Source organism: Lepisma saccharinum, chromosome 28 (genome assembly GCF_977018435.1).
Source record: "Lepisma saccharinum chromosome 28, izLepSacc3.1, whole genome shotgun sequence".
Lineage (NCBI taxonomy): Eukaryota > Metazoa > Arthropoda > Insecta > Zygentoma > Lepismatidae > Lepisma > Lepisma saccharinum.
In genome coordinates this window covers 5,862,988-5,880,391 of record NC_139256.1, presented here as the reverse complement: position 1 = coordinate 5,880,391, position 17,404 = coordinate 5,862,988, and the positions used below count along the sequence as shown (strand labels likewise).

The following is a 17,404-nucleotide window of genomic DNA, read 5'->3' as shown; positions in this document are numbered from 1 at the left end:
CCCTAACAATATTTGTTTTCCTACAAAAACTATTTCAGACTTATTACTTTCGACCTGACAAGAAGTTTGAAAGAACATGTTCAGGTGTAATCCTTAACGAGAAATGGATTCTGTCAGCAGCACAGTGTTTGCATTATCGGTATGTATGGGTCTATTATTTACTTTCATGTATTAGCATCTAGTAACTACTGACATTTAAATTACTTCTGTGAATTAAATATATATCATGACACTACAGTGAGCAAGTAAAATAGAAAAAGTTATAGTTTTATTTCTGTCGAGGATATATTTGGACTGCATAACAAAAAAGATTAACGTGAATAAAATTATGATATTTTCAGAATAAGCATTTCTCTTATTTAAAGTTGAAATTTTACATCTGTGTTTGGATTTACATATAATCAAAGCTTCCTTGGGAGGGACGCTTGATGATTTTTTTTACAACTGCGGGGAATAGCATCCACCACATCACCAAAGGAATCCCAGTTGACTGGCAGACCATGCCCGTAAATGAGCGATTTGAATATAATGATACGAAAATACAAAGCTTGTAAGCTAAAATGTTAATGTAATCCAATATCTGGTACATAAAATTTGTGATTATATAGAGAAAGAAGTATGTGTTTTTTACAAACACTGTTGAAATTACCAGTTAAACATGTATGCAGTTATATCCCCAAGTCTTAAACTAACTAGAGATTCTGTTAAGCTCTATTCACCAACATTCTTCTTTTTTCTTTTTGTAGGTCTCCGACCCGAACTACAGCAAACATAGTCATTGTTGGATCCATAAGGAAGGAGACGTACTTCTCATTCTGCGAGATCCAGACAGATGGCTTTAACAGCACTGAAATAGGAACCAATGGCATTGCACTGATGCAGGTGAACACTCAGAGAACTAATTTTGTTTGTTTATATTTCTATTTTGATTACATCAAATTTTAACCTCTCCCAGTTAATCGAATGTAACGGAATGAATAATTACACTGATTGATTTGATACAAGATATGGTTACATAGAACGATTATTATTTTTATGTATACGGATGGATCAAAAAAAAAAGTAGTGAAACTACTTTAGGAGGTATGCGCTTATGCCCTGGTACTTGAAAATTAACCCAGGGCGTCAGTTCCCCGAATTTTTTATGGATTCCCCCGCTTTTCTTTCATTCATCCTTTAGTTTTCATTTTTATTACAATAATTCACTTTGACATTGGCAAGAATGCCCCAGTGTGAAGAACCAAATTTGCTCGGTTTTCCTGAACAAAGTTGTTTTCACATCATTCTACAAGGTAAGAAGATTAGGATAAAGGTTAGTAAGATTGATTTGATATTTATGTTGTGAGCATATCAGCACAGGCTATTTTTGCCTGTCATACGGGAATAAGCTCCTTAATTAAAACAACAGGGTGGCCACTCTAGGACCATGATAAAATTCAAATATAATTCCCGGTTATGAAGGTGAACATTCCAAACATTCAAGGGTACAAGCAGATGTTTTCTCTATTACATATTACTGCCTCTCACCACCCACCCATCCATACATACAAAAATATATTAATAATAATATAAATATAAAGGGTCTGCGTGATTCCAATGTATCCAAAAATTCTAATTCAATTAAACAATGTAATATATTTAAAACATTTAATTTAAAAACACTAAGTTGCTGACCAAGGCAGTTTATTAAGATAAAAAACACTTAACAGGTAATGTTTCAACCCTGTCTCAGGGTCTTCCTCAGACGAAGAACTAAACTAAAATGATGAAATATACTACACACAGAAAGATTACATACACATAGCAGGGTTACTAGCCACACAACAACAAATCACTCCTTATCTAGGAAGATATCTCCAAAGGAATTAAACATATCACCTCTTGACAGTTGACTAATGGGTCTACTATGTGTATGTAATCTTTCTGTGTGTAGTATATTTCATCATTTTAGTTTAGTTCTTTGTCTGAGGAAGACCCTGAGACAGGGTTGAAACGTTACCTGTTAAGTGCTTTTTATCTTAATAAACTGCCTTGGTCAGCAACTTAGGTGTTTTTAATATGGAAACAAGGCTTAATTATATTAAAATTTAATTTAACTCAAAATACTTCTACAAACACAAATTACAAATGTTACCAGTTACACTAGTTTATGAAAAATTGTTAATTGAACAAGAATTTCAAACTCAAATTTACCTGATCAACTTCTAGATATCTATCTTGCAAATAATCTTCCGCAGATAGATTGTTCTGCAAAGGACACCAGCAAAATAAACTGATTTGAGAGAATTCTGTTTTGTTTTCCAGGCAGCTTTCTTTTTCTTCCTCGATAAAAATAAAAACTAAACTGTGATAAACTTGCCTCAGGTCGTAAATAAATATGTATAAATTCAATGGGATTTGTATTAATAAAAGCTGCAATTATTTAAGTCTAGGGAGAAAAATTCATGCAGAATTTCCAGAATTCTCAGCGAGTAGCCACCCTGAAAAAAATTGAGGACAGGTCCCTACTAAGAAAATACAAATGTGTTAAAAACGTCCTTACTCAATTTTAAAAACTTCATTCATTCCTTAACCAGATTAAAATCTCATTCCTACATTAAAAGCTGAGGCTGTAAAGGGACACTCAGCACGTATATGGGCAAAACAAAAGACAACACACAACCCGAGGGGATTTTTATGTTTTTCAATGAACCAAGTTGGATTAGAATTAAATTGTAAGAAAATTTTACATCTTTTTCTCTATTGGGATCATGAAGATTGAATGTACAATCACGGACTCACCTGTCTCACATAAAAGCAGGCCTCACTATTCACAAAATTTTCACTTTGTTAGTCTGCCTCATAAATGTAAGTCACTTAATTATAATTTGCAATTGCGTTGTCTGTTTTCAGTTGTACTCTAGTATACCATTTTCCAAATATGTTCAGCCCATTAAACTGCAAAAAGAACAGGAAAACTTTTCACCGAAGGAGTGTATGGCAGTTGGCTGGGGTAAAACGGTAAGTGAGGAATTCTTTGGATACAGGTGTGCAAATGTTACCTCATACAATTTTTCAGCTCAAAAGTTTGACAAATTAAAAAGATAATAAATTAACATTGGCTGAACTTCATACAGGAATGAAACAAATTCTATTCAAAATAATTGTGATTTGTGGCAGTTTGTGTTTATTCACTCCATGTTAATGCCAGCCATTGTTATTTAGTAAAGTGAAAGTAAGTGTTTGATATAATTGTATTTCTGAATAGATGACTCAAAATAAGTAATTTTTAAGGTTTTGACATTCTAACACAATGAAGAAAACAATTTCTATAATTCTTCATATTTTATCTTCTTTAGTTTTAAAATAAACATTTATATAATAATAATAATAATAATAATTATTATTATTATTATTATTGAAGGCGTAGGGATGTGATGACCTCATCACCCAGTGGCTTGTTCACTGCAGTTAATCAACCAACAGGGTGAAATTGTCAATATTTTGCTTTGTTGGGATATTCAGAACTGTCCTGTTGTGGCTCTATGAATGTCCCACAATTGGCAGAGGTGGGGGTACGGTTGGTGCAATACTATGTGGTCCTCCCAACTAGATCCGAGGGATCCGCTGACCAACGACAAGTGCGGTCCTCTATTCATATTGTGGGTTAGGCGTAGAGCTGACAACTCTGCACTGTTAAAAGTTGAAAAAATAAATATGCTGACCAAGGCAGTAATTTATTTTATTAAAAACATAAACTAAACGTAACGTTTCAACCTTCTAGCAAGGTCTTCTTCAGACTCTGTTACAAAAGTAACAAGATACAAAAACAGGGCATTATATATACACAAACATTACTCTCTCCAGACTATTAGAAAGTTGTTATGGAACTTTCTAGCAGGTGGCTTCCCTTGTCAACTGTACTTTCACCTAAAAGGCTAAACATATTTACTTCCATATAGAATGTGGTTGGGCTTTATATCTCACGCTCTTTTTCCTTCATTTTTCTTCCTTCTCCTCTCCTCTTTCTCTCTTGTCCTTTACACTCTTTCTAACACCTTCTTCCATACTTTGTTTAACTTCAGTCCCCCATTCCAGTTCATTGTGTCTTCTTCACCTTTCTTCTCTATTTCCTTGGCTTCCTTCCATTTTCTCACTAGCATTCTCTTCTCCCTTCCTATCTGCTTAGCCTCATCCCACTCTATGTCATGTCCTGTTTCTCTCGTGTGCTTAAATATCGCATTTCTCTCTCTCTTAAGTCGTACATCATCCCTATGTAGTTTCAACCTGTCTTTCAGTCTCTTTTTCGTTTCTCCTATGTACACACTCTGACATTCTTTACATTTTACTTCGTAGATAATCCCTTCCTCTTCCTCTTCTCTGTTTTCCTTTTCTTGTTTGCATTAGGGATTATCTACGAAGTAAAATGTAAAGAATGTCAGAGTGTGTACATAGGAGAAACGAAAAAGAGACTGAAAGACAGGTTGAAACAACATAGGGATGATGTACGACTTAAAAGAGAGAGAAATGCAATATTTAAACACACGAGAGAAACAGGACATGACATAGAGTGGGATGAGGCTAAGCAGATAGGAAGGGAGAAGAGAATGCTAGTGAGAAAATGGAAGGAAGCCAAGGAAATAGAGAAGAAAGGTGAAGAAGACACAATGAACTGGAATGGGGGACTGAAGTTAAACAAAGTATGGAAGAAGGTGTTAGAAAGAGTGTAAAGGACAAGAGAGAAAGAGGAGAGGAGAAGGAAGAAAAATGAAGGAAAAAGAGCGTGAGATATAAAGCCCAACCACATTCTATATGGAAGTAAATATGTTTAGCCTTTTAGGTGAAAGTACAGTTGACAAGGGAAGCCACCTGCTAGAAAGTTCCATAACAACTTTCTAATAGTCTGGACAGAGTAATGTTTGTGTATATATAATGCCCTGTTTTTGTATCTTGTTACTTTTGTAACAGAGTCTGAAGAAGACCTTGCTAGAAGGCTGAAACGTTACGTTTAGTTTATGTTTTTAATAAAATAAATTACTGCCTTGGTCAGCATATTTATTTTTTCATAATCATGGAAACAAGGCTTAATGGTGTTAAAAGATATGTCAAGAATCAGCAATATGAAGCCATGGATGTTCCCAAGTTAAATATTTCGGAGGCAAAATAGTCTCCCATTCGGATCTCCGAGCAGGGACTACTTTGGGAGATCCCTGGACTAAGAATAAGATCTACATTAGGAATAAGGATATTAAATTAGGCACTTGGAATGTTCAGAGTCTTTACCGGGCTGGGGCATTTCAGTGTACAGTTAATGAGACAGTTAAGTATAAATTAGATGTAGTAGCTGTCCAGGAAGTTAGGTGGCCAGGAGAAGGGAATTGTAAAACTAAAAATTCTACTTTTTTCTATGGTGGTACTGAAAATCATAATTTTGGAACAGGCTTCTTCATAAATAATAGAATTATCTCCACCCTTAAAACAGTAGAATTTATTAATGATAGCATATCATATGCAGTTTTACAAGGTAGGTGGTGCAAAATTATTTTAATAAACATGCATGCACCAACGGAAGATAAAGATGATAATACTAAAGATGATTTTTATGCAGAGTTAGAACAGTTCTTTGATAAATTTTCCCAGTATGATATGAAAATTCTGTTAGGTGACTGTAATGCACAGATTGGGAAAGAAGACATATTTAAACCCACTATTTGTAAAGAAAGTCTTCATGAATTAAGTAATGATAATGGTATAAGATTGATTACTTTTGCAACCTCAAAGAATGTAATTGTGAAAAGTACCACTTTTAAACAAAGATATCCATAAATATACCTGGTCTTCTCCAGATGGTAAAACTCATAATCAGATAGATCATATTCTCATTGATAAAATAAGGCATACTAGTATAATTGACGTTCGTTCACATAGAGGTGCTGACTGTGCCAGTGACCATTATTTAGTAATTGTTAAATTAAGAGAAAGACTCTCGGTGATAAAAATGGCAATTTTTTGTCTGACCCAAACGATATTTTAAATAGATGGAAGAACTACTTTAATGACCATTTAAATGTTCTTATAGGAGATAAATCAGAAGTAAATGAAGTACACACAGCAGAACCTTTAGTTCCAGAACCTAACTTGACTGAAGTTAAAAATGCCATTAAAAGGCTAAAGAATAACAAAGCACCTGGCATTGATTTAATACCAGCTGAGCTAATTAAATATGGTGGGAATTCGTTAATATGTCAAATTGATAAATTAATTTGTTTAATCTAATATCTAATATGTAAATCTAATATATAAAAATGGATGTGTGTGTTTGTTTGTTCCGGCATAACTCTCGAATGCCTGGAGCGATTTCAACCAAACTTGGTACACATATCACTTCCAATATGGAAAGAAATACTGTGGGGGTAAAACACCCCTGGGAGTGGGGGTGGGAAGGGGGTGACGTAAAAATAATTGAAAACAGCAGATATTAGTGTGGAATCCATAGTTTTCAGGGTCGCTCAGTGACACTCCCAATGCCGTTCAACTCCAAGACACCTCTGGCACACCTACGGGTGGGAGTGGGAAGGGGTGACATGTAAAAATAATCGAAAACGACCGATATTAGTGTGGAATCCATAATTTTCGGGGTCGTTAAGATGAATAGTGACACTCCCAATGCCATTCAACTCCAAGACACCTCTGGCACCCCTAGGGGTGGGGGTGGGAAGGGTGTGACATGTAAAACGACCGATATTAATGTTGAATCCATAGTTTTCGGGGTTGCTAAGATGAATAGTGACACTCCCAATGCCGTTCAACTCCAAGTTAATTTTACACTATACTTAGAATTCATTATTTTTCTGCCTAATAGAAGATTTGGATAAATAAATACCCGGGCAAAGCCAGGCAATCACCTAGTATGCAATAAAGAAGAAATCCCTCAACAGTGGAAAGAATCCATAATTGTTCCTGTGTTTAATTGATTGATTGATTTTTTTGTTGTTTTAAGTCCACTTTATGCACAGGAAGGCTAATCGGGACAGGACCTACAGTTTAAAGTGGGATCCGAACCACTGTACCATGTGCCTCAACCGGGTATCGAACCCGGGACCCCTTGATTACAAGGCAGCGACGTTACCACTACGCCATCGGGGAGGCCCTGATCCTGTGTTTAAAAAAGGTATTAAAATGAACTGCAATTATTACCGTAGAATTTTTCTACTCTTAACAACATATAAAATATTATCTAACAAGATAACTGGCCACGGTGGCTCAGTCGGTAATGCGTCTGACTACCATGCTCAAGGTCCCAGGTTCGATCCCCGGCCGGTTCAAATCCGGGAACTTTTCTAACGGTGGAAGCGGCCCCGGCGCCCACCCAGCGTCGAATAACATGGGTACCTGGGGGAAACCCTGGGGGGTAAAGGCGGTCAGGGGCATGATGCTGATCACATCACCCCCACTCACGACCGGATCAAGAAAGTGTGGGGCGTTACCCCCACACCCCTATACGCCTTCATGGCATGCTGCTATGCACAGGGGAACACTTTACCTTTATCTAACAAGACTAACCCCATATGCTAATGAAATTATAGGTGAATTATCAATGTGGGTTTAAACATTACAGATCAACATCATTTTTTTCACATTAGACACACACTTGAGAAAAAGTGGGAATATAATCAAAATGTCCATCAGCTATTCATTGATTTCAAAAAAGGATATTCGGTGAAAAGAGATAAATTATATAATATATTAGTAGAGTTTGGAAGATTGTTAATATAATAAAAGTATACACAAGTGAAACAGAAAGTAAAATTCGTGTGTGTATTAATGTGTTTGACAAATTTAAAATTCATGATGGGTAAAAACAATGAGATGCATTATCTCCATTGCTCTTTAATTTTGCCTTAGAATATGCTGTTAGGAAGGTTAAAACAAATATCTTGCTCTATATTTATATTCTGGTGTCTCAAAAGTAAAGCATAAGGTACGTGCTGACATGCTGGGTGCATTTTTTAATTTTGTTTTATCAACACAAGTGCATTCACACACACAATTGTCAAAAATTTTATTGCGGTGACAAGGGTGAGCAGGACATGCATCCTCCCCACCATCTTGAGTCTGCTGTATGCTTTGACACTAAAGGCTAGACTGAACCTATGGCCAAAGCCACAACAGCTGTTTTTTAATTTTCCTAGGATGCCATGTTTGGCTTACAGGGGCACCGAGAAATGTTCCCAATATTTCATTGAAATGCTATGATTGTTCCAAATATGTGGTCATTTAGTACTTTTTACATTAAAATGTTTCTGAATTTGAAATATGTTTATTTTTTAACTTAAGGCAAGCAACCTAACCACACTCGGTGGGTGTTGCAAGTGTTAAATTGAAAAACTAAGGGTGTCATGAAACAAAAAAAATTGGGAACCCCTGTGCTATGCTATTCCAAATTCTGAACAGATATATGATTGGAATTCCTTCTAGAGCATTCACGTGAATCTCCTGTAGTTTACTGTCGCTATTATCTAGATTCTAGGGATGGGCCGATATGAAATTTTAGCCAATACCGATAAAGTACAGATATAAAATTTACCGATACCGATAACAGATATTCTACCGATCCAATATAAAATTAGAAATGGTCCATAAAGAACCTGAAATGTTCATTGATCTCCTTAATAAATATGTGTTTCGAGGTGACTGCAGTGCAAAAGGAGTTGAATATTTAGATAATTACTTTTTTAAAAAGTAGGGCTTCGAGATTATCCATAAAAATTACAACAAAATGGTAGAATTTTGCACTAAATTATAAGACATTTATCGATAAATCAGATCGGTGAAATAATCGGTAATTTTAACGATAAACCGATTTGCCTATATCGGCCAATACCGATAGAGTACAGATTAATCGGTCCCATCCCTACTAGATAGTATAAATAGTTTAATCAACTTACATAGCCAGGAAACTATTCACAATATCTAGACAACAGAAAAAGCAAACCACATGAAGAATCATGTGAATGCTCTAGAATTTAAATCATATGTAATTTGTACAGAATTTGGAATATCATAGCGGTTTTTTAAATGGAGGAAAATTTGAAAACAGCTGCCCTGGCTTTAGCCAAAGGTCCAGCCTAGTCTTAAGGTGGTTGCAAGCTCCAAAGCCATGTTCAAAAGGTGCAAGACCGCAGTCTTGAAGTCTTGGACTGGAAGTGAAAGTCTTTCGAATTGCACTTTGACTGCAGTGCCAAATACAATCAGTTGATAAAAACTGAGGACACATTGTTCTTCCCGCATTTTAAACACTTGATTTTCACCACAGAAATCTCATAGCATTCTAAAATGTTCTTGTACATACATTTGCACACATTAGAACATCAAGCAACAACTTGTTGGCTTTCTACCTCCACGATTTCAAACAAATGAACAACGAGTGAAGGAGTTAAGTATTCAAGCCTGCAATGATGCATGCTGCATTCTGTAGTTACTTTTAAACTGCACTAGGTGATGTCACTTCCGACAATACCATACTGCTCTTTGTATCTTTCGGACACAGCCTTCATCTGATTTAGTCATGCAGTAAAGGAAGGGTAACGACTCTTTAAAGAAAATGGTACTTGTCTATACTGAAGTTTTCCTGTGTCTTGGGACCATTACCAAAGCCTGTAGAAGATAGTTTGTGGTGCATTAAGGGCTGTGAAGACCCCAGTCTCTTGCACCCGGCCACACTCCACCCTGCAACAGAGGGTTCAAAAATGCATCTTTGTGCCATACTTTACACTTCTGTACGTTTGCTATTAACAAGGATCAAAGAAAGATAAGGATTGAGGCATCTGCAAAGGGGGGGGGGGATTTCAGGAAAAATCATTCAAATGATGCAATTGTAGTGTGAAAACATTGACGAGGGGTGCCATGAAAAACAGCAGTATAAGTGGTCTCTGTGCATCTTCAAAGAACAAATTGATAGGTTTATGGAAAGGAAGCAGTTTTCTATTTAAATAGGGGACTCAAGTCTGAGCTTGAGAACAACATCAAGGTATTTTCAATTCAATTTCAATTTTATGATTCGTAAAATAATAAGAAAAGGTAAAACATGATTTTGTAAAGGGTCTACCAATTTGAACGTCAGAACTTTGAAAGAGTGTTGTGGCAACACCGACTGGAATGATGAGATAGAAATGTGACATCTGTGTGCAGTAGTCTGTGGCGAGATACACAATGCAACAATGCATAGAAATTATTCGAATTTATTATCAAAATTCGTGTTCAGTTAGAGACATTTCGTGCATTGAGAGGAATTTATGGTCAACATAATCAACCAACAACAAACAAAACTGTAGGATTTGGGCAGATGAAAATGCGCAAGTGATTCTGGACATACCCCTTCATCCTAAGGAAGTGAATGACTGTGTGGTGTGGTTTTTGGGCCAATGGCGTGATCAGGCCTTATTTTTTTGAGGACCAACATGGAAATCATGTGACTGTCAATGGGGACCGATACAGGAATATGGTGGTGCAGTTTTTGTGGCCTAAAATGACAAATCTTGACATTAACAATGGAATTATTGCAGGAAAAGTTCCCCGGACAAGTTCTGTCCAGAAAGGGTGAAGTGAATTGGCCACCAAGATCATGCGACCTAACCCCCCTGGATTATTTTCTATGGGGTTGTGTCAAATCTAAGGTCCATGAGACTAAGCCACACACAGTTCGGGACCTGAAACGGAACATCGATTGAACCATTGAGGCTATACCGCTATATAATTCAGAATCCATTCCACCCACCGAAGCAGAGGCGGACATTTGAACGACATATTGTTCAAAACATAATGCCATTGTTTGCTCTTCAAAATAAAAAAAATATATGTCAGTATTACTTGTGGTTTTCATTCTATCTAATTTTAAAGACCTGATGTTCAAATTGGTAGACCCTATATAACTGAAGGGCGAGGTATGAAACCTTACTCTGCTCTCCCTTGCTCGAAGAGGAAATTCCTAACTGGGTAGGGGTGCTTGGCCCAGTTTGGGGAAGGTGAAGGATTCTTCTATGGATGCAAATTATTCTGGTGAGGGGTAGGGGGTGCTTTATGAGAATTTTCCGAACTGGGGGATAGCATCCACGATGTTCCCCCATTTTGAGCACTGCTATGTCCCCCCTTGAGAAAAATCCTGCAGGCAGCCTTGGATTGAGGCAATCCAGACCTGATGCACAGAATTTCTTGACAGTTGCAATATTTGACATTGGATATCCTTGACTGCACAAAATGAAAGTTGCACATTCATCTTGCTACATTTCCACTGTCCACTTACTGATTATACTTAACTTTTACACATTTCAAGTACTAACTCTACTAACTAGCATTATATAGTTGCTTCTATTTTGCTCTAGACAATTGGCCGAATCCAGACAGGTTGTCTACAAGAAGTGAAAGTGTCTATTATGTCCACGGAAGATTGCTTGGCAGCTGGGAACAACACAAAAGATGACTTAGACTTTCAAAATGGCAAAGACATCTTATGTGGATACACAAAGAATGTTGAAACTCTACAAAGGGTAAGAACAAATATTAACAGTCAATTGTAGAGTGTTTATGGAATTTAAGCCAGTAAAATAATCTAACAGTTAGTGGTTTTTTATTGATTTTTTCTGCGACGTTTCATTCTGGTTTCCCAGAACATTCTCAAGCTACACTAAGATATACATACAAAAACACCTCTCATGGCTAGTCACTCTATGTGAGGTTGTGTTTTTGTATGTATATCTTAGTGTAGCTTGAGAATGTTCTGGGAAACCAGAACGAAACGTTGCAGATAAAATCAATAAAAACACTAAAATAACTGTGTTAGATTATTTTGCATGTGCAAAAAGTGGTTCAAGAAGAACATTGAATTTAAGCCAGGTTACTGCTAAGTCAAGTGCACTGTTCACCGATTGACTAGTTAATTTGGTTTATTTCACGTCACTTTTCTGGCACTTTTGGCTAATCCCGTAGATGAGGACGAGTGAAGATATGATGAAGGGGAACTCACAAAGAGCACCCGTGCCCAGGCTGATTCGAACTCAGGATCCCTGGCATTGTAGCACACTGTCCTAAATTGTCCACCCTGGTGAAAACTAGCAACCTCTTCAGTCATATAGAGTCACTTACAAGGGAGAGTCAAATGAAATCCTTATTTGTTTTTGTTTCTTATCTAGTAGATTCCTGTATGAAGGGTTGCACAAGTTTGCTGCATTTTAGCACAGACCTATTGCTGATCTACAACTTTTAGTTAGTGCCTGTATACCTTAAGAAAATAAGTCTTTAGCGTCCACATGCAATCACGTATGAGCCACTGCAAAGGCTTTCCACCCGAACTGAGGACATTGTCAAACTTTCTCCTTCATTAGTAAACTTGCTGAAGTGGCAAGAGATATTGAATTTTCATTTGCCGAGAAATTTCTGTAAGTTTTAGGCTGACAGAAGGCAAGAAACCACTCACCCCCCTTCGCTGGTGCAAGTGTGTATGGGAGGTGCCATCTTTAAAAACAAGAAAATGGCATTTTGAAGGTAACTTGATTAGTGTTGCAGTCTTGAGGTCGTTTTGTAAATAACAGTTCATACCTCATGTAAACTTGAGCTGCATACAGCCTGTCCTAAATTTTTTATTGGACTTTTGAGGTTTTCATTTGACTCTTGTAATATGCTGACATGATGAGATCTTTAATTTTACTGAGAATATCAACATTGTACAAACTGGATGCTTGTGGAAAAGCAGGACACACACAAGTTGAACGTTGTGCACTGGATCTATGAGAACATGGCTCTAACCTCTAATCCACACTATGTACCATCTTCTATTAAATTCTGGTATGATCAGAGAAAACAGTGGTATAGTGATAGTACATCATGATTAGTGAAATGTGACAGAGAAGACAAATAAAATAATTAAAATTCAATACAATACAGAGAGACCGTTTAGAGACCTAAGAGAAAACATTGTTGACTGAAATGCACTATTGTCCCTCTACAAAATACTTAAAAATGTTCTGTACATATTAATGAATTTTCTTTTCTGCCTCTTGCTTCAGAGTGAACTTGGCAGTCCTTTACTCTGCGACGGAATGTTTACGGGAGTTCTAATTTCATTCCTCCACACGTCTAAAGGCCGCCTTCTGGTTTATTCCAAAGTTACAATGCAGGTGGACTGGATAGAATCCCACATCAAGAATAAGGGGCGAATTCATCCATCTACTTACCACCTTCGTGGAATTGTTCTAGATAACAAAACTTTTAATGAAGACTTTTGAGACATCTGAATTCTGTTATCATTAACACAATTTTTATGTATTTGAAACATACCTGTCCAACTTATACATACATTATCTAATGACTTTTGGCATTAGAGATTTTGTTAATTCAAGCAGCAGTGCAGCTTTATTTATTGATTCACTACATTCCTGCCGAATAGTACATGAAAACTCTTGTAAAAAAAATGAATTTGTTTGAAAATTAGAAATCGATGAAAATACCACACTGTAGTTTATTTTTTTTTAAATATTGTTTAAAAAATATATAAAGCTTGCTTCCTAGCGAGTGTCTAGTTTAAAGTGGGATTTGAACCCACTACAATGTCTTCCACAAAAAAATCACCCAATGAAGATTATTTTTTCAGATCAAGAGGGGAAAAGATGAATTTTGGTCAAAATTTCCTCCAAATACTTCATAAGGGCATAACTGAGGTTTTTAAATCTGCACCATACTTGGTCAAGAAAACCCTTCATAGCAGATAAATGTGATGCAAAATAATCTTAACAGTTATTTTTAGTGGTTTATATTTTATCTGCCACGTTTCGTCCTGGTTTCCCAGAACTTTTTAAGCTTATCTAAGATACACATACAACATGAAACCTCACATGGCTAGTAACATGACTCTACACTTCTAAGGAATAAATAACTTGTGATAAATGTGATTTTCTTATTTAGCCACATCTTATAAGAGGTTCATACAGCAATTTGAGCCATATGTTTGGTATTTTGTGTGAGAAAATAGGCCAAGAATTTATATCAACAAAGGTGCTACCGAAAGTATGAAAACTGACAACACAATCCAATAGTCACTTTTCAAGAAATGTAAAAACTATCATTCTAATGGTTTTATTTCATATAAAAATATACATTTTGTACAACTGAAGAGGTAGAAATTATGTTACAACCTCTGGACCCTGAAATGTACACCTTTGTCATGAACCGAAAGTATATTTTATTTCCACATTTACTGATACGATAATCCCTGACAAGAATCTACAAAAACCTTGTATCAAGCATGGGAAAAAATACATCAAGTGAAATATAAATCGGAGTTCCACTGTATAGATAGAGTTACTGTGTTGTAATGTAATATTAATCAGCTTTTGTTATTTTTGTATTATAATTCCACAACATGTGCCAAGCATACAAATTTATACATATGAATAAAAGTTACTACATGTGTAATGAATAGAAAGCTATTTTTCAGGGTAAAAATAAAACTTTCAAAAGAAGCAATAGAAAATAAGTCTGCACGAGATATACTTTTGTAAGTATTGTAACTAGGGCTGGGCTGACACCACTTTGAACAGATACCCGTACCGGTGCCCACTAATAGGAATATCGGTACTTGAAAATTGTAAAAGTATTTCAGAAAATTTATTAATATTAGTAGAGTATGAAAGTATACCACTCCAATTATAAGCAACAATTTACCAAAGTTTTCATCAATATTAAAATACGTGTTACGTAATACAACATCCAGTCTTGCACACAATTCTGGTAAAAAAAATAAGCATAAAACCTCACAACTTGCTGTATTAGAAAATCTAATTATCCTGGAAATAAGACTGAGAGACCAAAAACCGTGACAGGTATCATTAAATAAATTCCAACAATACTTTTTGATACCAAAACAGATACACTGACATCAGTATCGACCCAGCCCTAATCATAACATTAACCATACCATGACAGCAGCCAGAGCACGTATCTCCTTTTACTTCAGATTACCTCGATATTTCTTCAGCGTGAAAAAGTTAGGAAGAAGAGTTCACTGACCCTGCAACTTTACTGGGATATTAATGTATTTTGAGAAATAACTGTTTAAATATGATGCGAGTACTTACGCCGTTCGTGCATGCAGAGCCTCGAACCTCTCTCTCCCCCTTCCAATATCTCCAGCTCTCCTCTCTAAAAGATCTGCCCCTTTCCGATCACTGTCATCCCTTTTTGTCCCGTCCGTATTTCGCAATTGCACTACGTTCACTCTGGCAGTGACTGGACAGTTAACTGCGAAACTCCTGTCTCATGATCTTTGAGTTGCAAAACTTATTCCTGCACCGACAGACATTCCACGAAAGCTCAAGATCTATTGAATGTAAATATGTGAATTACAAGTATGTGACATGTCGCCATTTAATAAGAAAATGTGATGGTGTTTAGTAAATCAAATGATCAAAAATGAAGATGATTTCCCTTCTGGGCCTATCTTCTTTCCTTTTTTGTTATAAAAATAAAAAAGGTTGTGTGTGTGCATATAGGGAAAATACAACAGAATATATATATATATATATCTCAAATGATTATCACAACTCCTGTGAAACAGTTTATCACATGTTTAGTAAGAAGACGCTTCTGATTCCCTTAATTTTATTTATAAACTATAACAACTATATATATATACACACTAATGATATTCTGAAAACATTATTGTTCAGATGAGAGCCCTCCAAACCTAGAGCCTTGTAGTAATTAAATGATGGAATAATTTCTTGTAGACATTACAAATAACCGTGGGCATGAAAAGTAAAAATATAGATCCCCTTCTGCCTCTAGGCCACAAAAGTGGTTCCCACATTTATTCTTTTGAATTGAATAATAACTGTTAGGTGCAAAATGAGTTTGTTCATAAAGCTCTTATAATAAATAAAAAAAATATATATCAGTTACTAAATCTAATGACCAGAAGTGAGAATGAATACACATTCTTGGCACAAACCTGTTGTATAAAATATAGTTGAACTTATCAAGTGCCCAATTTGCTAGTTAAAACTAGCACTCATTGGAGAAAGGTTTTACTTCTAAATAAGATTCCAGTCTTCTTTGCAGATTAATAACCCCAAGGCCAAGTTGCACCAACATGGTCATTTGATACAGAAGTTTCTTTGATGCTAAATAGATTCCAGGGTAGCAGAAAACTGGGGACAAAGCATGTTCTGAAAAAAAAAGCAATTATTGATATTTTGATAATATGAATAAAATTAATCTTGTCATCTTATCGCTATAATAGTCACAAAAAATTACACAATTTTACCGTTGCTGGCATAATCACTGTGAAATCGTTCACCTTTTCTCATTCATTTGTACATTTGGAGGGTAGAGGAAGGGACGGTGCTACAAGGGGGCTTCCAAACCAGGCCTCAGCCCCCCCCCCCATGATTTTTGTAGTACGGTAGACGCATTTCCACCAAAAACTTAAAAGTACAATTTATATTTTCCATTATAAAACTTCAATTGGGGCAAGTACAATGTTCAAGCACATTTTCTTGTTCGGTTAAATCGCAATTATTTTATTATGATGTGCTCTGTAATCAATGGGCCGCTGGGCATTCGATAATAAGTAATTGGTCAATCATGAGTCGCCAAACTTGCTACGAAATTTGCTTCTTGCCTGGAAGATGGACATATTCAGGGGCTGTGAGATTGTTCTTTGATTGTTGTTGGTACATACAGTTAAATGTGTACAATTATTAGCCTCTATAATTAAATCTTATCACTATATTTCAGAATATGTCTAACAGGAGTGACAAATTAATTTTTATAAGTAGGACGATGTTCAAAATCTAAAGAGAAGCATTATATTTTCTTTCTGTTTATCAGTTCCTCCTCGGAGTACCGACAATTGCATGATAGAGATATTCTCTCATTGGTTTCATCTTTGTATCTATTCTTAAGACACTAACTCTCCAGCATTCTTAAACCTGAAGGTTTATGGCTGCAGCAACACAAGCGTTCCTATCCTTATCACTGCAAATATTCGATAGGGAGAAATATGAAGTTAAAGAATAAAAGAGTACACAAACTACCTACTTCCTACATGCTAAACACTGGAAAGATTAAAATTAACCTTCAATTCCCCATAGTCAAGCGTATATCAAGTGGTCCCGGGTTCGATCTCCAGTGGATGTAACATTTCTTTATGTGATTCGGATTCCACTAGAAGCTGAAGATCTTGTACCGATTACCCTCCATGCATATAATAGACCTAAATAAAAAGTCAATCAAGTAATCATTGAAATACGGTGCGAATATCAGCAGGCTTGGACAATTTTCTTTTTTGCAGTCCTAGTCCTACATGTTAATTATAATTTGTGAAGTAAGGCAATAATTGCTGTAGTACCACCATAGTGGCCAAACTTCATTC

The 17,404-nt window shown here is 36.0% G+C and overlaps 2 protein-coding genes across 3 annotated transcripts in view; one reads left to right on the top strand and one right to left on the bottom strand.

The window, feature by feature from the left end:
- LOC145981019 (transmembrane protease serine 9-like) overlaps nucleotides 1–13,483 on the top strand; it is a 32,531-nt gene extending 19,048 nt beyond the window's left edge. The window contains exons 10-14 of the mRNA XM_083114115.1: nucleotides 39–139; nucleotides 747–882; nucleotides 2,893–3,000; nucleotides 11,361–11,525; nucleotides 13,041–13,483. Of these exons, the coding sequence (XP_082970241.1) occupies nucleotides 39–139; nucleotides 747–882; nucleotides 2,893–3,000; nucleotides 11,361–11,525; nucleotides 13,041–13,259 (729 nt within the window). The 3' untranslated portion in view covers nucleotides 13,260–13,483. The remainder of the gene's footprint in view (nucleotides 1–38; nucleotides 140–746; nucleotides 883–2,892; nucleotides 3,001–11,360; nucleotides 11,526–13,040) is intronic.
- Nucleotides 13,484–14,090: 607 nt separating this feature from the next.
- LOC145981018 (tRNA (32-2'-O)-methyltransferase regulator THADA) overlaps nucleotides 14,091–17,404 on the bottom strand; it is a 34,138-nt gene continuing 30,824 nt past the window's right edge. For both annotated transcript variants that reach the window (XM_083114113.1, XM_083114114.1), the window contains exon 12: nucleotides 14,091–16,196. In XM_083114113.1, the coding sequence (XP_082970239.1) occupies nucleotides 16,033–16,196 (164 nt within the window). In that variant the 3' untranslated portion in view covers nucleotides 14,091–16,032. The remainder of the gene's footprint in view (nucleotides 16,197–17,404) is intronic.